General features: G+C 44.6%; 1 protein-coding gene across 3 annotated transcripts in view; it reads left to right on the forward strand.

The window, feature by feature from the left end:
- htr2cl1 (5-hydroxytryptamine (serotonin) receptor 2C, G protein-coupled-like 1) overlaps positions 1–18,509 on the forward strand; it is a 169,499-nt gene that overhangs the window by 126,648 nt on the left and 24,342 nt on the right. For all 3 annotated transcript variants that reach the window (XM_048183872.1, XM_048183869.1, XM_048183871.1), the window contains one exon: positions 6,211–6,816. In XM_048183872.1, coding sequence (XP_048039829.1) covers positions 6,426–6,816 — 391 coding nt within the window. In that variant the 5' untranslated portion in view covers positions 6,211–6,425. The remainder of the gene's footprint in view (positions 1–6,210; positions 6,817–18,509) is intronic.

The following is an 18,509-nucleotide window of genomic DNA, read 5'->3' on the forward strand; positions in this document are numbered from 1 at the left end:
CTAGTAAACAATAGCAGGTGCATTTTTAAAAGTTTTGTGTGTGTGCGAGTGTCACCTTTTTCAGATTCTATCTACAAATTCACCCATCCAGGAAATGCATATAATGAATGAGATTGGTGTCCCTATCATACATTAAGACTTTCTGAAAGCTTCATCTCACAAAGGTGTCAGAGTGACTTATGTTAATCCAAACCAAGTAAAAGCCCCATTTCATGGTTCGGAGGGTTCTCGTGCTTCAAAATACTTTAATTTGGGTGTGTGTCTTTGTTTGCAAGTATATGTGTGTATTCTCCTCATTATTAGCTCTTTATGAAACCGTATGGATTAGTCATTGATTTCTGCCTGTTATATGCACATTAGCAGTCTGGTTAGCACATGACTAGCCTTTGATTCAAAGAAAAACCACAGGATTCGTTTCAGAATATATTCGATGTGCAAGAAAAAGATGCTGCTGTTAATATTTGAATTTCGATTTCTGTGACAAAGGCTTTTTCATCTTTTACGTTTTGTAATTGCAGAATATTGAAGGAACATAAATTTTCCACATGCGTGACTCCTGTGACAGTCCTTTGAGTTGAGTTATTATCTGAATGTCCTTCTCCAGAGATGTGAAGAAGAGGGCAAAACAGACATATATGAAGAGGTTTCAAATCAATAGTCTGGGTTATTTTACAAGAGCAGATTGTAATGGTAATGTACCGCAAGCTGCAGATGAATCACTGTATCATTGCAATAAGACAGAATTTGACTGCTGAAACATGTAGCCTAATATACAAAAATAGGAAAGTATTTGTTGTAGCAGTAAGGATGTTTACTCATTTTCTTTCAAAAGTCTGCCCTAAGTATTTCACCCTGCTAACGGCAAGATAAAACAAAAAGAAAAGGCCAAGGGCGACAGTTAGCAGAACAGTTTGTGTTTAGCTGTTTGTTTGATTTTCTTTTCTTTTCAAGTGCTGTTCGTAACATAGCGCACTTGAAAAATGAATCCAGAAATATCTTCCATTCCATAGAAACCATTCCATTTTCAGTTCTTATGTCACGATTTTTCCCTACCAGGATAAATTGAGATTGGAATTATTTTCTGTTAAATTAAAGTGCTGCACTGAGCGGCTCTGAGCAAATGGCTTTTCAAGCCTGCTGGTTACTTTCTCAATCTATACACCACTATTCGGCCATGCAGACTAAAAAGATTCAGTTAAAGCAGTGCTGTGAATTAAACAGAACAATAAATTAGGAGACATGAGAGTCTTCTCTGTGGGATCAAAATTGGGTTTTCGTTTCGCAAGCACTTGCCGAGAAGAAATCCGTATATGCATATGTTTAGTATTTCTGCGCATTTTGTTATTGGGGTCTTTGAGGATCCCTGTAAGTCTGTTTATTTATTTGTGCCAGACCCCATACCCACATGGCTACTCTTGCACGCCTGATTTTACATTTAATTTATATTTCCAAACAAAATAAGTGGGACTTGTAATATTAGATTTGTAATTCTACAGATTCCTTCAGTTAGTGATGCTGTCAGAGTCGCTCAATCTATTCTTAGTCTCGCAATGCCTTCCTCTTTTCTTCATTTGTCTCTGTTGATCTTGGTCGACAGCACCAGGACTAATTAACTACTCAGCATTCATTTCTCATCCATTCACACCACTCAGATTTAGCTTGAGAGAATGTTTAACCTTCCTGTCAGGAAGTAAAAGGGTTTTTAAACTTCTTAGTGGGAGGAAATTTTATTCCCCTCAGGCAGATTCGTCTGCCCACAATTCCCATAATGTAAAAAGATTTCTGCATTTCATTTTCCAATTCAAATAAGAAATGAGACATCCAGTTCTAAGAACACGTTCATGTAGGTCAGTGTCTAAAACACTCTTAAGCAGAATCATACTTTGTACTCCTTTTATTTACTTTATTTTTTTGTATTCATTCTATTATAAAAGGAAATGTGGAAGTTTATTTGTTGTTTTGGTGGATCATAAGGGAATCTCTGAATGCTTTGGCAACATTTTCCCCAATGAAAGCCTTTGCTAATTTCTAAACTAGTACTGATCATTACCAGATTAAATGATGGATGATGGATGGGTATTTGGGTATTGTACTTGTTTCCTGTAGTCGTTCTATTTTATGCCAATTTACCCCAATTCACAGTTACTTGATTGGCTTCTGCTGAGGAGGCTAATTACCCATTGTTGGCATGCAGAATCTCTTGGTTTGTGAGTGCACTCTCATCCACTTCATTAATGGAAGATGAAGAGGTGTCTGAAGGGAAAAGAGAGTGTTTGAGGGAGAGCAATAAAGAGAGAATGAGAGCTGGTGAGATTAGGATTCTCATCAGGTGAGCCAAAATCAGCTTTGTTAACTTTATATTAGCAAAGAGTTTATATTTCACTGTTCTTTTCAATAAACTGTGTGGTTGGGCTTGTTTTTGCATGCATACAGTGACCCCATAGTATTTGAACATCTAAAATATTAAACTAAAATAAATATAAAAGAATTTTTTACCTTTATGTGATATATAAAGTTCAATGTTTTTGAAAGAAGTTTCTCGTTCTCACCAAGGTTGCATTTATTTGATCAAAAATATAGTAAAAACAGTGATACTGTCAAATTGTATTACAATTTAAAACAACTGTTTTCTATTTTAATGTATTTTAAAATGTAATTTATTCATGTGATGGAAAAACTGAATTTCTTATTATCAGTGTTGAATACAGTTGTGCTGCTTAATATTTCTCATGAATAGAACTTCTAAAAATAGCATTAATTTGAAATAGAAATCTTTTGTAAAATTATAAATGTCTTAACTGTAATTTTTCATCAATTTTGTTGCTGAATAAAAGTATTAAAGGTGCCGAAGAACATGTTTTCAAAAGATGTAATATAAGTCTTAAGTGTCCCCTGAATGTGTCTGTGAAGTTTCAGCTCAAAATACCCCATAGTTTTTTTTAATAAATTTTTTTAACTGCCTATCATTATAAATGCGCCGATTCAGTGTACGCGGCCCCTTTAAATCTCATGCTCCACGCCCCAAGAGCTCGCTTGCCTTAAACACCATAAACAAAGTTCACACAGCTAATATAACCCTCAAAATGGATCTCACAAAGTGTTCGTCATGCAGCATGTCTAATCGTGTAAGTACAGTATTTATTTGGATGTTTACATTTGATTCTGAATGAGTTTGATAGTGCTCCGTGGCTAAAGCTAACATTACACACTGTTGGAGAGATTTATAAAGAATGAAGTTGTGTTTATGAATTATACAGACTGCAAGTGTTTAAAAAATGAAAATAATGACAGTCTTGTCTCCGTGAATACAGTAAGAAACGATGGTAACTTTAACCACATTTAACAGTACATTAGCAACATGCTAACGATACATTTAGAAAGACAATTTACAAACATCACTAAAAACATCATGTTATCATGAATCATGTCAGTTATTTTTGCTCCATCTGCCATTTTTTGCTATTGTTCTTGCTTGCTTACCTAGTCTGATGATTCAGCTGTGCACAGATCCAGATGTTAATACTGGCTGCCCTTGTGTAATGCCTCGATCATGGGCTGGCATATGCAAATATTGGGGGCGTACACCCCGACTGTTGTGTAAACTATTCTTCGGAGGTCTTTTAAACAAATGAGATTTATATAAGGAGGAGGAAACAATGGAGTTTGAGACTCACTGTATGTCATTTCCATGTACTGAACTCTTGTTATTCAACTATGCCGAGGTAAATTCAATTTTTGAATCTAGGGCACCTTTAATTTCTTTCAAAAATAACTAAGTAAATAAATAAATTAACGTAATGATCCTAAAGTTTGTGTGGTGTCCAAATACTTTTTGGGGTCACTGTGTAGTGAGAGAGGCTCCTGCAGTCCATATATAGACTTCTAATTTTAGACCATTTCAGAGCCCCTTAATACTGATATTGCCTCTTAGCCTGCTGCAGCTCATGGTGTTCATTTTTGTACCCACCAGCATGTCTCCCAAAGGAGATGATCTGTTCTATTATAATGGGACCTGAAGTGTCAAATTAAGATTCAGGGCTCACTGTAAAGTCTTGTGGCTTTTATGCACTTTCCTTGAACCTGTATATCATTGCATTTAAGATGCTCTTGTGTTTATGTGTGAGGTAGACACACAGGAAGTGACTATCCAGTGATTTATTTATTGTAAGGCCGTTTTACTTTTTGCTGTTGTTTGCTTTATCTCCAGTCTCCAGAGAAGAGGTGAACTACCACGGTCTCTGCTGCGTCTAAGGAACATTACGATTTTGCTCTCTATTTAGATGTGGGGAAACATGTCTGTATATCAGAAAACTGCCCTCCCCATGCAGTGAATAAACCTATTTCTTAGCACTGCAGAAGGAAACTTGGACAGGTTATCATATTTTCCTGCGCAATTCACATTTGCTGTCTATAGGGGACAATCTCTGCAGTTTAGAGCAGAATGGCTTGATTTACTGACTCATACTTTTGTTCGTCTTCTCACCTTACCAACCCTACCGAAGAAACCAACCCTTTTTATCTAACTAAAATAAAGCTGATAATCTTAACTGATAAAGATATATGTTTAAAGCTGCCCTAGAATTAAAAATTGAATCTACCTCGGCATAGTTAAATAACAAGAGTTCAGTACATGGAAAAGACATACAGTGAGTCTCAAACACAAGCAAGCAAAGCAAAGACAATAGCGAAAAATGGCAGATGGAGCAATAATAACTGACATGATAACATGATATTTTTAGTAATATTTGTAAATTGTCTTTCTAAATGTTTCGTTAGCATGTTGCTAACGTACTGTCAAATGTGGTTAAAGTTACCATCGTTTCTTACTGTATTCACGGAGACAAGAGCCGTTGCTATTTTCATTTTTAAACACTTGCAGTCTGTATAATGCATAAACACAACTTCATTCTTTATAAATCTCTCCAACAGTGTAGCATTAGCCGTTAGCCACGGAGCATAGCCTCAAACTCATTCAGAATCAAATGTAAACATCCAAATAAACACAATACTCACATAATCCGATGTATGCATGCAGCATGCATGACGAACACTTTGTAAAGATCCATTTTGAGGGTTATATTAGCTGTGTGAACTTTGTTTATGCAATGATAGAGTCGAGAGCTCGGGAGGGGGCGGAGAGTGCGAGCAATTAAAGGGGCCGCAGCCTGAATCGGCGCATTTCTAATGATGCCCCAAAATAGGCAGTTAAAAAAAATTAATAAAAAAAATCTATGGGGTATTTTGAGCTGAAACTTCACAGACACATTCAGGGGACACCTTAGACTTATATTACATCTTGTAAAAAAACATTCGATGGCACCGTTAAATAATCACCATATTGATCTGTTAGCCATCATGATGAATGAATGCCATTGGATGAGTGGAGAAAGCTCTCAAAACTATTCATCAGCATATTAGTGGTGAGATTCATCATGTAGCTCATTTTCAGCTGCATTCTTCTAATTAAAACATACATGGTTAGTTGTGGGCCACAGAGCACTGTGGGTACTTGTTATTCCCACACACGTAACGTGCCATCAGTCTACACCTACTACAATGCACAGCCTAACTGATGAGGTGAAAACGGCAATTACAGAAGCTTATTAGACGTTGTTCGGCGCTAGCGCAAAGCGACTGGCTGTATGAAGCGACAATTACCCACTTGTCCATCACAATAATAATGACATTACATCACATTACTTTTGACAGGTGTCTTGAGTTATTAATACCAGCTAATTTAATGACGAGTAACCTCAGATTTGGTGAATTATGACTCCCGGTAGACCTGTACAGCGAAGTGCAGCAGGTTCACAGAGACTCGGATTGTAACGTATCATTTTAACTTGTGAACTCAATTACCCTCTATTACCACAGAGACAGGGTGTCACTGGTTTCCCGAAATAGGTGGATCTTTCCGTAACTGATCATTTGCGCACCTTCCAATATTACGATGGAGATATTCTCACTGTGACGAGTGAAAATAAATTTAGCAAGTCGACAGGGCTGTCAGTCACCATTTAGACAATGTACTGAAAATATTCAGCGCAACCTTCACTATTGTGTGACTTTGATTCTTATTATTATTTTATTATTTTCTGAACAACTCTTTGTGATAGTCAGTGTCTTTTTACTCTTTTATAATGTCTATTATCTTTAAGTTCATATTTTTGGTATTCACTGGTATTGTGTGTCTCTCACTGTGTTTTACAGATGCAATTTCCATGAATAAAATCCTGCGGCAGAAACTAGGAACAGGAAATGCTATGGATATCCTCAGCGCAGTAGATTTCTCCTTCACATAGCACTATGAGTGGATCACTTCATCATTTTTGAACTTCCTAACTCTTCTTCACGTACGTGGCCATCAGCGGCCATGAGTGGAAAGAGCTCTGACTGATACAGGGAACAGAAAACGGCATCAGAGGATGGGGGCACCTGGCGGGCCAATTCTGGGTGGGTTTAGCTCTACGACATCCTCCCTAGACCTCACTGGCTGGATGGTCTGGCCTGGCAATACCACCGTGAGCCTAAACCAGAGCTTTTTCGGGACTGATTACAGTGTCAATCTCCCCTCCTCATCTTCATCTTCTCCTCATGGGGTCGAAAGGGAGGTGATGAAGGAAAAGAACTGGCCAGCCCTGCTGATTCTTGTGATTATCTTTCTGACAATAGGAGGAAATATTTTGGTTATTCTAGCTGTGTCACTGGAGAAGAAACTGCAAAATGCAACAAACTTCTTCCTGCGCTCCCTTGCCGTGGCGGACATGCTGGTCGGCATCTTGGTCATGCCCATCTCGCTCATTAACATCCTGTATGGTGAGTTGACACAGGGTTTTTCAAACTGTTTGATTCCATGAACCGCAAAATATAAAGTAGATAAAATTCCTTCCTGAAATATTTCCAATAAAGACCCGTTTATATTGTGAAAAAGTATGAATATTATGTTTTATTTTTTTATTTTTTTTAATATCATTAATATCTAATATTTTTAATATGATATTCTTAATATAAATGATGTATTTTTTAATATTTTTATTCATTTACATTTTAGCACTATATTACTCTGAATGTTTCCACGGTTGGCATAGCACCTTGGGGACCCCAATTTGAAAACTCCTGATTGTCAAACTATTTAATACCATAGACCCAGAAATATGAGAATATATGTAAAACATTTTGAAATATTAATTTGAAATTTAGATATTATCACTGTGTGGAGTGGTGAATTGTGGGTAAAATATTCCAAGTTAGTCTATAGGCTAATATGCACTGATATTTAAAGGGTTAGTTCACCCAAAAATGAAATTTCTGTCATTAAGTACTCATCCTCATCTCATCCCAAACCCGTAAGACCTTCGTTTGTCTTCGGAACACAAATGAAGATATTTTTGATGAAATCCGAGGGTATCTGATCCACACATATAGGCAGGAACGCCATTGCACCTTTTGAGGTCCAGAAAGGTACTAAAGACAGCTTCAGTGTTTATGTCTGAACGCGGGCTCGGTATTGGCCAGCTCCTGCGCCAGCATCACACGCATGCGTCGCGCTGCTCACGTGACCAGAGCCGGCCAATACTGAGCCGCCGTTCGGATGTAAACACTGAAGCACTGCAATGAAAATAGCATAGCATTATGACCGGGGACCAGTGATGGGAATAACGGCGTTATAAATAACGCGTGTTACTAACGCCGTTACTTTTTTCAGTAACGAGTAATCAAACGAATTACTTTTTCTCCCGTTACAACGCCGTTAGCGTTACTGACAAAAAAAATGCCGCGTTACTATAATTAAGCTCACTGAAGCGGTTTTCATCCGAGTAAGCTCTCTCTCAGCCATAGGACCTGCAAAGTTTTTTTCTCTGGTGTGTGCTGCGGTTAGTCATACACAAATATAATTTTAAACTGATAATAATGTATGATGCACTGTGTGTGTGTCTGTCAGAGCATGCGCGCGAAGCGCGAGCTCAAACCAGAATACCCTTTTTGATGCTTGATCGAAAATATGTGAAATTAGTTTTTTTCTAGTCGACTAGTAGTTGTTCATTTAAGCTATTAGTTGACTAATCACATTTATATTAATTTAATTTCTTAAATACTGGAGAGAAACCATAATAAGGAGCGTTTACATAATATAGGCTATATAGCACTCAAGGGCACGCATAATTGCCATAAAGAACCGGCAAAAGTAATGATTATGAGTGTGACAAAAACAGCAAGGAGACATTTTAATTGTTTATTAATAAAGTAATGTTTTCTGAATCAGTGTCGGCTGCAAAGATGAAGTTGACATTGCTGATTCTCATTGCTGATCATCTGCTCATATGGACGCGCCTAGAGAGATAATGCACATTTCATTCGGATTAGGCTATATAATCAGAGTAGCCTCTTTCTTTTCGTGTTTAATTACTTCATTTTCGTTAAAGTAGATATTTCAAGCGTTCTATAGATATATTTCTCATGTCTGCGAGGCAAGCAGCCTCTGAGTTTCGGTTCATTTAGCCTATAAGACGCGCTCCAGTTCACGCGCCAGTGATCGCGCCCGCGCCTCCATGTCATGATTTTATTGTCTGCTATATTTGCTTGTTATATATTAAATCCAAGCAATTGGCTGATGAAACATTGATTAAAATTAAGATACAATTTTTACAAAACAAAATTCACTTTAAAGAGAGGCTTTCTATAAAACAAAACTTAATGAAGTGTTTAAAATCATGTCTGACCCACTCCATGTCTCCCGATATATTTGCGCATTTTATGATGCATCTTACTCACGCTGTTCACTTTTCATAATCGAATAAATGGATTTAAAACATAACGTAGGACTATTTAAACATAAATAGGAAACTACGTTTTCTTTAATGGCTACCAACACAGTACAGAGAAATTTCATGTCGTGAGCAAGAGCGGATCATGAGTCAGGAGTCGCATCAAGAATAATTTATTCTTAGACTTATATGTAATATTGGGGGCATTCAATTTATTTGGCATATTTTTATTTATTTTATTTTTTTTAAGTAACGCAATAGATACTTTCCCTGGTAATTAGTTACTTTTATAATAATGTAACTCAGTTACTAACTCCGTTACTATTTGTGAGAAGTAACTAGTAACTATAACTAATTACTTTTTTAAAGTAACGTGCCCAACACTGCCGGGGACAGACAAATTTGTTGAATAAAGTCGTCATTTTTGTTTTGTTTTTGCGCACAAAAACTATTCTTATCACTTCATAATATTAAGGCTGAACCACTGTAGTAACGTCGACGGTTTTAACTATGTCTTTAGTACCTTTCTGGACCTCAAAAGGTGCAATGTCATTGCTGCCTATGTGTGGATCAGATACCCTCAGATTTAATCAAAAATATCTTTGTGTTCTGAAAACAGGTTTGGGACGACTTGAGGGTGAGTACTTGATGACAGAAATTTCATTTTTGGGTGAACTAACATTTTAAGGTGTATAAAAATGCAAATGGGATGCAAACTTTAAAATAATGCATCCCATTAGAAAGCCCTCGTCACCTACAGAATATAGCCTCACGAGAAACCAGACTTCCTGTAATATAACTTTAGTGGCATTTCTCTTTAAGACCCAGGGGCTTTTTTCACTGGTGCAAAGCAGCCCTTCTCCTCCAAATAACACAGCTCATTATACAAATGACAGAATATACCCTGGTTAAATAACACATTTAATTGGTCTCTTTCCACCAAAACTCAAGAGATGATAACTTCTATTTTGAAAAAAAAAAAAAAAAAAGTTGGGGTTTAGGTTGATTTAGTTGAGAAATTGTACATGAGTTTAATTATATACAGTACAGAGCACTGACAAAGTTAGAAAAGAAAGGGCCAGAGGTGGCAAGATTTAATAGCTTTATAACACTGTATAGCATGAAATCTTCTTTCATAGGACAAGAGAAAGCGAGAGAGACAGGCTGTGGGGGCACATTGAGAGAGACAGAATCTTGTTTGGCATTGCTTTGCTCAGAAGCCAACAGAAATATTGCCTGTGACAGAATTCAGATCGTTTTCCAGTCCAGCTGCCTCTGAGCAACTGAGCTGTCTGCTTTAGAGAATTTCTGACTCTTGCTATTCATGCAGGGGGCCACACTGTCCATCTCTCCTCAGCCATGAGGGAGCTCTTTCAGAATGCGTCGCCTCGCCAATCTCTGGACTTGAGTGGGTTAGCCGAACTCTCTCAGACTCCCTTCATATTGATTGCGGAAGATGTCCTGCTTTAAATGATCTTAGTTGCTTGTCAGCTGTAAATAGTGCACATGATGAGCTTGCATTTGTCAGTTTGAGAGAAGAGGACGTTATTGATCACAAAGAGATATTGATCAGTACAGGATCCTGCAGACCCTCAGAGCAAACGGAGCATTGGAAAAGAGGCAATTTAGTGGCAGGAGAGAACAAACATGCACATAGATACTCTGTCTTATTTTAGTATCATTGATATACTACTAGGCTATAGATTTTGTTAATATTTTGAATTAGATTTTATTTTTATATTTTCTGTTTGATTTTAAAGTTTAGTTCTAATCATTTTTATTAGATTGGTTTATATATATTGTGGCAGGGTGAAGAAACACACGACAAGTGGGTTGCGGTGAAAGTCCCCGGAGGGTGGATTTTATTAGGAAAACCCAATTTAGGTAGTGCAGTAAGGTGACGTGCTGTTCCTTCAATCTCCGTGGCTGTGAGAAGGAGTGCCGTGGGTGCTCCTGTGGTTGGGCAGACGGGTCACACGCTTGACTCTGGCAAAGGGAGAACAGACAAAGGTTAGCTGCACGTCTCTTGGAGAGTAGTTCTCACCATACAGCCAGTGTGTGCCGCTTTTATAGGGAGCAGCAGATTTGGAACACCTGTGACCGATCTGCTGGTCATGAGGGTGAACAGGTGATTCCTCTTTGTTCCCAGGGCGACGCTGATGAGTGCCCGGGACACGCGTCACACTCCCCCTCCCTAAGCGTCGTCCTGGTCCTGTGCAAAATGGGGAGAACAAGGGTGGGTGGGAGGTGATACCTGACAGACCCGCGAAAGCTGCCCACGTTCGAGAGAGTCCGTCCGCGTTGGCATTGGCCGTCCCCGCCCGGTGTCGTACGGTGAAGTGGAAATCCTGGAGCGCCAGGAACCACCGAGTCACCCGGGCATTGGTGTCTTTTGCCCGGGCCATCCACTGTAATGGGGCGTGGTCTGTGACGAGGGTGAAGTGGCGTCCTAGCAGGTAGTACCTGAGCTCCAGGACAGCCCACTTGACGGCCAACGCTTCCTTCTCTACCGTGGCGTAACGTCGTTCGGCAGGGGTCAGCTTTCGGCTGATGTATACCACTGGGTGTTCCTCCCCGTCCACAACCTGGGAAAGGACAGCTCCCATCCCGGCATCGGAGGCGTCCGTCTGCAAAAGGAAGGGACAGTTAAAGTCGGGGGCCCGCAGCACGGGCTCGGTGGTCAGCGCTGTCTTTACTTGCTGAAACGCTCGATCCTCTTCTGGTCCCCAGCGCACTACTTCTGGCTGTCCCTTCCTAGTTAGGTCTGTCAGGGGTGCAGCTATGGAGGAGAAGTTGGGAATAAAACAGCGGTAATAGCCTGCCAACCCCAAGAATGCCCGTACCTGAGTTTTAGAGGTTGGTTGTGGTGCTGAGAGGATTGCAGCTACTTTTTCTTCTTGTGGCCGGATAGTCCCTCGACCGACCCGGTATCCCAGGTACCGGGCTTCTGATAAGGCGAGGTGGCATTTGCGGGGGTTGGCAGTCAGTCCAGCCCGTCGTAGCTCCAACAGCACCCTCCGGAGCCGCTCGAGATGGCTCTCCCAAGTCTCCGAGTGTATGACGACATCGTCCAGGTATGCCGCCGCGTAAGTCTGGTGGGGCCGCAGTAAGATGTCCATGAGTCGCTGGAATGTAGCTGGAGCCCCGTGCAGCCCGAAGGGGAGAACCCGGTAATGCCAGTGGCCACTGGGCGTTGAGAAGGCGGTCTTGGCTTTGGCCTCTTCGGTCAATGGCACCTGCCAGTACCCTTTTGTTAAGTCGAGGGTGGAAATGAACCGGGCTCTCCCTAAGCGGTCCAGTAACTCATCGACGCGGGGCATGGGGTAGCCATCGAACTCAGAGACTTCGTTTAGGCGGCGAAAGTCATTACAGAACCGGAGAGTGCCATCGGGCTTTGGGACCATGACGATTGGGCTGGACCAGGGGCTGCGCGATGGTTCAATAACTCCCAACTTCAACATCTCCTGCACCTCTTTTTCGATTGCGTGTCGCCGAGCCTCAGGCACACGATAGGGCCGCTGCCGCACCACTACCCCTGGTGGAGTCCGGATGTCATGCTGTAGGATGGTTGTTTGCCCGGGCGTGGGGCAGAACACATCAGAAAACTGACTGACCAGATGTTGCAGATCGGTCTTCTGGGCAGCCGAGAGGTGGGGGCTAACATCAACAACCACGGGGGTCACGTTGGCAAGGGCAGAGAGCTGGTCTCGTGTTCCGATCCAGCGCTTCAGGAGATTCACATGATACAGCTGCTCCTCTCTCCGACGGCCAGGTTGGCGGACCCTGTAGGTGACGGGACCCACCCTCTCGATCACCGTGTATGGTCCCTGCCAGGAAGCGAGGAATTTGCAGGCCGAGGTGGGTACCAGAACCATCACGTGGTCGCCTGGGTTGAACTCCCGCGGTTGGGCTGCCCGATTGAAGTGTCGCTGCTGGGCTTGCTGGGCTTTCGTCAGGTGCTCCCGGACTAACGGCATTACTCTGTCGACCCTTTCCCTCATGGCACGGACGTGTTCAATGGTCGAGCGGTGAGCCGTTGTGGGCTGATGTTCCCAGGCCTCTCTAGCCACGTCAAGGAGGCCTCGCGGTTGGCGGCCGAACAGTAGCTCAAATGGGGTGAAGCCAGTGGACGCCTGCGGCACTTCTCGGATGCCGAATAGCACATACGGGATCATCTGGTCCCAGTCCCGCCGATCTTCGGCGGCCACTCGGCGGAGCATCTGTTTGAGCGTCTGGTTAAACCGCTCGACCAATCCGTCCGTTTGGGGGTGGTAGACTGAAGTTCGGAGCTGTTTCACCTTTAGGAGACGGCAGAGTTCGGCCATCAGCCGGGACATGAACGGCGTGCCCTGGTCAGTCAGTATCTCTGCAGGTATGCCGACCCGACTGCAAAGGAGAAATAGCTCCTGAGCTATGGCTTTGGCCGTGGCTTTGCGAAGTGGGATGGCTTCGGGGTACCGGGTGGCATAATCCACGATGACGAGGATGTGTTCGTGCCCCCTGGCGGATTTCGGCAGCGGCCCTACGAGATCCATCCCGACTCGCTCGAAGGGCACCTCAATGATGGGCAACGGTATGAGCGGACTGGGGGAGGAGTTTGGGGCGAAGTTCGTTGGCAGGTGGAACACGCCTGGCAAAATCTTTTCACCTCAGCTTCCAGTCCCGGCCAGTGAAAACGATCCCTGATTCTCTGCGCTGTGTTTTGAGCCCCCAGGTGGCCAGCCATCGGGTGAGCGTGAGCAAGTTCCAGGATCACTGCCGTTTTCGTACGCGGGACTACTAAGAGTGGTTTTTCCTCCCCCCTCCGTGGCGCAACGCAGTATAGCAGGCCGTTTCGGACGACGAAGTGAGGGGTCGGATGGGGAGGCGGCCGTACTTCTTTTCCATCTATCTCTCTCACCTGGCCCCAACAATGCTTGAGGCGATCGTCTTCTAGCTGTTCTTTGGCGAACGCGGCCCCCCCCGTCACCTGTTGGAACAGATCATAGAAGAGATTAGAGTTACGGGGGGTGGACTCACCATCTCGTGCACTGTCAGAGGTCAGCAGCGCAGGGCAGCGCGGAGAGGGCCGCTTCGGTCGTCGGCGGCGGCGGTTCCCGGCTTGTCTATCCGGCTGGGTGGCGGCGGAGAGCAGCGGCTCAAAGCCTGGCCAATCTCGGCCGAGCAGCACTGGCACGGGGAGCTCCTTAACGATGCCCACCTCCACTGGCCAAGTCCCTTGCGACGCCGAGATGTTCACCCGTCGTGTGGGCACGTAGTGAGTGTCGCCATGAACACAGGTGATAGGAAGGAGGGTCTTGGACTCAGTGCGTGGCGGCAGAACTGAAGGTTGCACTAGGCTGACCGCACTGCCAGAGTCGAGGAGGGCTTGGAAGGGGCGGCCATTCAGCTTCACCTCCGCTCGCGGCGCCGCTTTTGATGGGGCGCGGTGTACTGCGCAGCCTGCCAGCCATGCTCGCGGGGGCTCCGTAGGCATAGGTTCGTCGCGGGGCTCAGGAACCGCCGGCCTGCTTACTGCGCGCGTGGCGCCCTCCGGCGTGCGTCGCTCCTGGACCACCCTCCGGGGAAAAGGCGGCGCCCTCTCCCCAGCCTCTCGGTGTTGGGCGGCCTCCGCCAGCTCGATGGCCTCGACAAGCTCTGTGACGCTCTGGGGGTTCCGCATGCCAGCCGCCTGCCTGAGTGGTCGGGGAAGGGTACGGAGGAGTTTATCTATTATTACCCGCTCGGCGACCTGAGCCGCGGTAGGGTTGGTGGACAACAACCAGTGGTGAGCGAGACGTGTGAGCTCGGCAGCTTGGGCACGCGCCGGCACCCGGCTTCGGTATTCCCAATCGTGGAAACGTTGTGCCGCACATATTGGGGAAAGGCCCACGCGCCCCAAGATCTCTCTTTTGAGCTCATCATATGACGCTGCCAGGGTTGGGTCCATCATGAAATATGCACGCTGTGCCTCGCCAGTGAGCAGGGGAGCCAGTATCCGTGCCCAGTCCTCAGGTGGCCAGACTTCCCGGGCGGCGATGGCTTCAAACATTTGTAGAAAGTTCTCTACGTCGTCGTTCGCCGTCATCTTAGGCAGGAGTTGAGTGGCCTGTACTCGGGGGTCTGGCAACGGAACCTGTTGGGCGGCGGCTCCACGGAGCGCAGAGAGCTCCCGTTCGGTTTCCCCTTGCCGCGCAGCCATGTGCTCCATGATTTGCTGCTGCCGGATGCTCACCTCGGTTAAATGCTTCAGCAGCTCTTCCATGCTGAAAGAGGGAGGGAGGGCAGCCGCCTGGGAGAGGGAAAAAAAAACAGGAAAAAAGTGATTTTCTTTTTTTTTTTTTTTTTTTTTTTTTTTTTTTTTTTTTTTTTGCGGTGAAGTGTCTGTGTTTCTTCAGTGGGCTGCCCGCATTCTCCACCACTGTGGCAGGGTGAAGAAACACACGACAAGTGGGTTGCGGTGAAAGTCCCCGGAGGGTGGATTTTATTAGGAAAACCCAATTTAGGTAGTGCAGTAAGGTGACGTGCTGTTCCTTCAATCTCCGTGGCTGTGAGAAGGAGTGCCGTGGGTGCTCCTGTGGTTGGGCAGACGGGTCACACGCTTGACTCTGGCAAAGGGAGAACAGACAAAGGTTAGCTGCACGTCTCTTGGAGAGTAGTTCTCACCATACAGCCAGTGTGTGCCGCTTTTATAGGGAGCAGCAGATTTGGAACACCTGTGACCGATCTGCTGGTCATGAGGGTGAACAGGTGATTCCTCTTTGTTCCCAGGGCGACGCTGATGAGTGCCCGGGACACGCGTCACAATATATATATATATATATATATATATATATATATATATATATACACTGCCCTCCAAAAGTTTGGAAACACCCCTGGCAAAGTGTGGTTTTGGACGATATCAGCATAAATCCTTATCATTTTTTGGTGCAAATACATTAAAGTAACTTGACATTATCATTGAAGACCGGCAATAATAATTTTCATTTTGATTACATAATAATGGCAATATATACATGTCAAAGTCAGACATGCCCCTTTGCCAGCTGTGATGCCTGGTTACTGGTTTAAACTTGGACCAGGTTTGTAAAAGATTTTTGGGTCAGCACACCTTAATAGCTTCAACAATTGATTGCCAATTAAGTTTAGAATACAATGAACCAATTAGAACCCAGTTTAGGTCAGATAGCTGCTAATGGTGGATATTTTGATGAATCGAAAATGTAAGATTTTTCTATGTATAAACTGTTTATGTAATAACATATGTTTTCATAGTTTGTGTTGTCCCTTATCAGTGCAACATTATCACAAATTAAAAAGGATTCATGCCAAAATTGTCCAAAACCCCACTTTTCTAGGGCGTTTCCAGTGTATTTTAGTTTATATATAAGTTTTAGTTTTAGTTATTTTAGTTATTAAACTTAAACTAAATGAAAATTAGAGATGTTGTCTTGGCAGCTAGCTAAAATAAAATATGTTTAAGTTATTTTACGAAGCCCCGCACATGAAATGTGGACAAAAATATATATTGTGGCCATAAATTAAGAATTTATTTCTGAAAATTAAGAATTTATTTGTTCCCTCGTTTTAGTAACTCATGGCCTTGTTGTACTAATTTGTTCCCTCTTTTTGATTTAATTAAAACAAGGAAACTAATTATTACACTGTGTCCAGTAAAAAGCGGGAACAAATTCTTAATTTGTGCATGATTCAACTAATACTATAGAATGATAGTAAATCGTGGCCAGTATTTACTAAAATGAGGGAAGGAATTAATAAAAACAAGTGTATCTCCCTCCAAGCATATGCAGACACAAATGGTTCTCTTGCAACTGGTTTATACAAAGACTTTTCTCCAAATCCACCATGAAAACGTCTCGGTTACGTATGTAACCCTCGTTCCCTGAAGGAGGGAACGGAGACGTACGTCAGTAGTGACCGACGAATTGGGATATCGCTTAGAGAGCCCTATCATCTTCGTGTAAACTAAAACAAGCCAATGGAATTGGCGTGCGATATTTGCATAATGCGCACCGCCCCCGACAGGTGTACATAAATAGGAAGCGGATGCAATCGCACTCTGTTTTTCGCTGAGGAGACAACTGGTGTCCGCACTACAGCGAGGGTACAGAAACTGTGGCGACGGGACGTACGTCTCCGTTCCCTCCTTCAGGGAACGAGGGTTACATACGTAACCGAGACGTTCCCTTTCAGTCGGTCACGTTCGACGTACGTCAGTAGTGACCGACGAATTGGGATCCCAACTAAAGCGCCACAGTTACGAAACCCCTTCCAGTGCCCAGCGCAAGCTCAGCCGCCCATAGCACCGGCTGGCGGTGAAGGGGGCGAGCTTACACCGAGAGAGTCTACTGCTGTCTAACCACTACCCACTAAGTAAACTAGGCACACTGGGGAAGCGAACCCGTAAGGGACGCTGCGGAGACCACTACCTACCCAATGGGGGAGGAGTTTACGTGGGAATACACATATGGACTGGCCCGGGGGGCAGTACGCATATGGAGTCCCTGGGATGGCTCCACCTGGTTAGGGGGAGACTCATCTGACAGGTGACAGCAGAGCTGGCTCTGCTAAGGGAAAGACACGGACTCGGCCCGTAGGGAGTTTTAAACCGTGGAAAATACACATATGGGACCGCTCACGTAGAGGGGTCACGACATATGGGCCCCAGCCAACAGACAGCGTCAGCGACGGATGTAGGCCTGGCATCAGACACTCCGCAATGTCCGAGCCGAAGGGGGAGGCGGAGGAGCTCGACAGGGTTCGCCAAGCGGGGAACACGACTGGAGAGAAGTATGCACGTATCCGGCCAGTGGCGGGAATGGCATTGCAAGCCGACACTTAGAGTGGGTACAACACGTCTACCGACTAGTGGATGCGAGTACACGTGAAGATACCGGCTCTACACGTAGGCTATAAAACCTAGCGAACGTGTTGGGTGTCGCCCAGCCCGCAGCTCTACAAATATCTGTCAGCGAGGCGCCATGAGCCAGCGCCCAGGAAGAGGCCACCCCTCTGGTGGAGTGGGCTCTCAACCCGAGCGGGCAAGGCACGCCCTGGGAATCATACGCCAAGGCGATGGCATCCACTATCCAGTGGGCCATCCTCTGCTTGGAGACAGCCTTTCCCTTCTGCTGGCCTCCGTAACAGATGAAGAGCTGATCTGAGGTCCTGAAGCTTCGCGTTCTATCCACGTAAACGCGCAGAGCGCGGACGGGACAGAGCAAAGCTAGGGCTGGGTCTGCCTCCTCCGAGGGCAGCGCTTGCAGGTTCACTACCTGATCTCTGAAAGGAGTGGTAGGAACCTTGGGCACGTATCCAGGCCGGGGTCTCAGGATGACGTGAGAATCACCGGGCCCGAATTCTAGGCACGTTTCGTCGACCGAAAATGCATGCAGATCCCCTACCCTCTTCAGGGAAGCCAATGCAACCAGAAGAACCGTCTTAAGAGACAATAGTTTCAGGTCGACTGATTGCAAAGGCTCAAAGGGATGACCCCGGAGAGCTGTGAGAACCAGGGTCAAATCCCAAGAGGGTACGGAGGAAGGGCGAGGAGGATTTAATCTCCTCGCTCCCCTCAGGAATCTGACGATCAGATCGTGTTTCCCCAGGGACTTACCCTCAACTGCGTGGTGATGTGCGGCGATAGCGGCAACATACACCTTCAGGGTGGAGGGAGACAGCCTTCGCTCCAACCCTTCTTGCAGGAAGGAAAGCACGGATCCGACCGAACATGATCGGGGG

The sequence above is a fragment of the Megalobrama amblycephala genome, linkage group LG3 (genome assembly GCF_018812025.1).
Source record: "Megalobrama amblycephala isolate DHTTF-2021 linkage group LG3, ASM1881202v1, whole genome shotgun sequence".
In the NCBI taxonomy this organism is placed as follows: Eukaryota; Metazoa; Chordata; class Actinopteri; order Cypriniformes; family Xenocyprididae; genus Megalobrama; species Megalobrama amblycephala.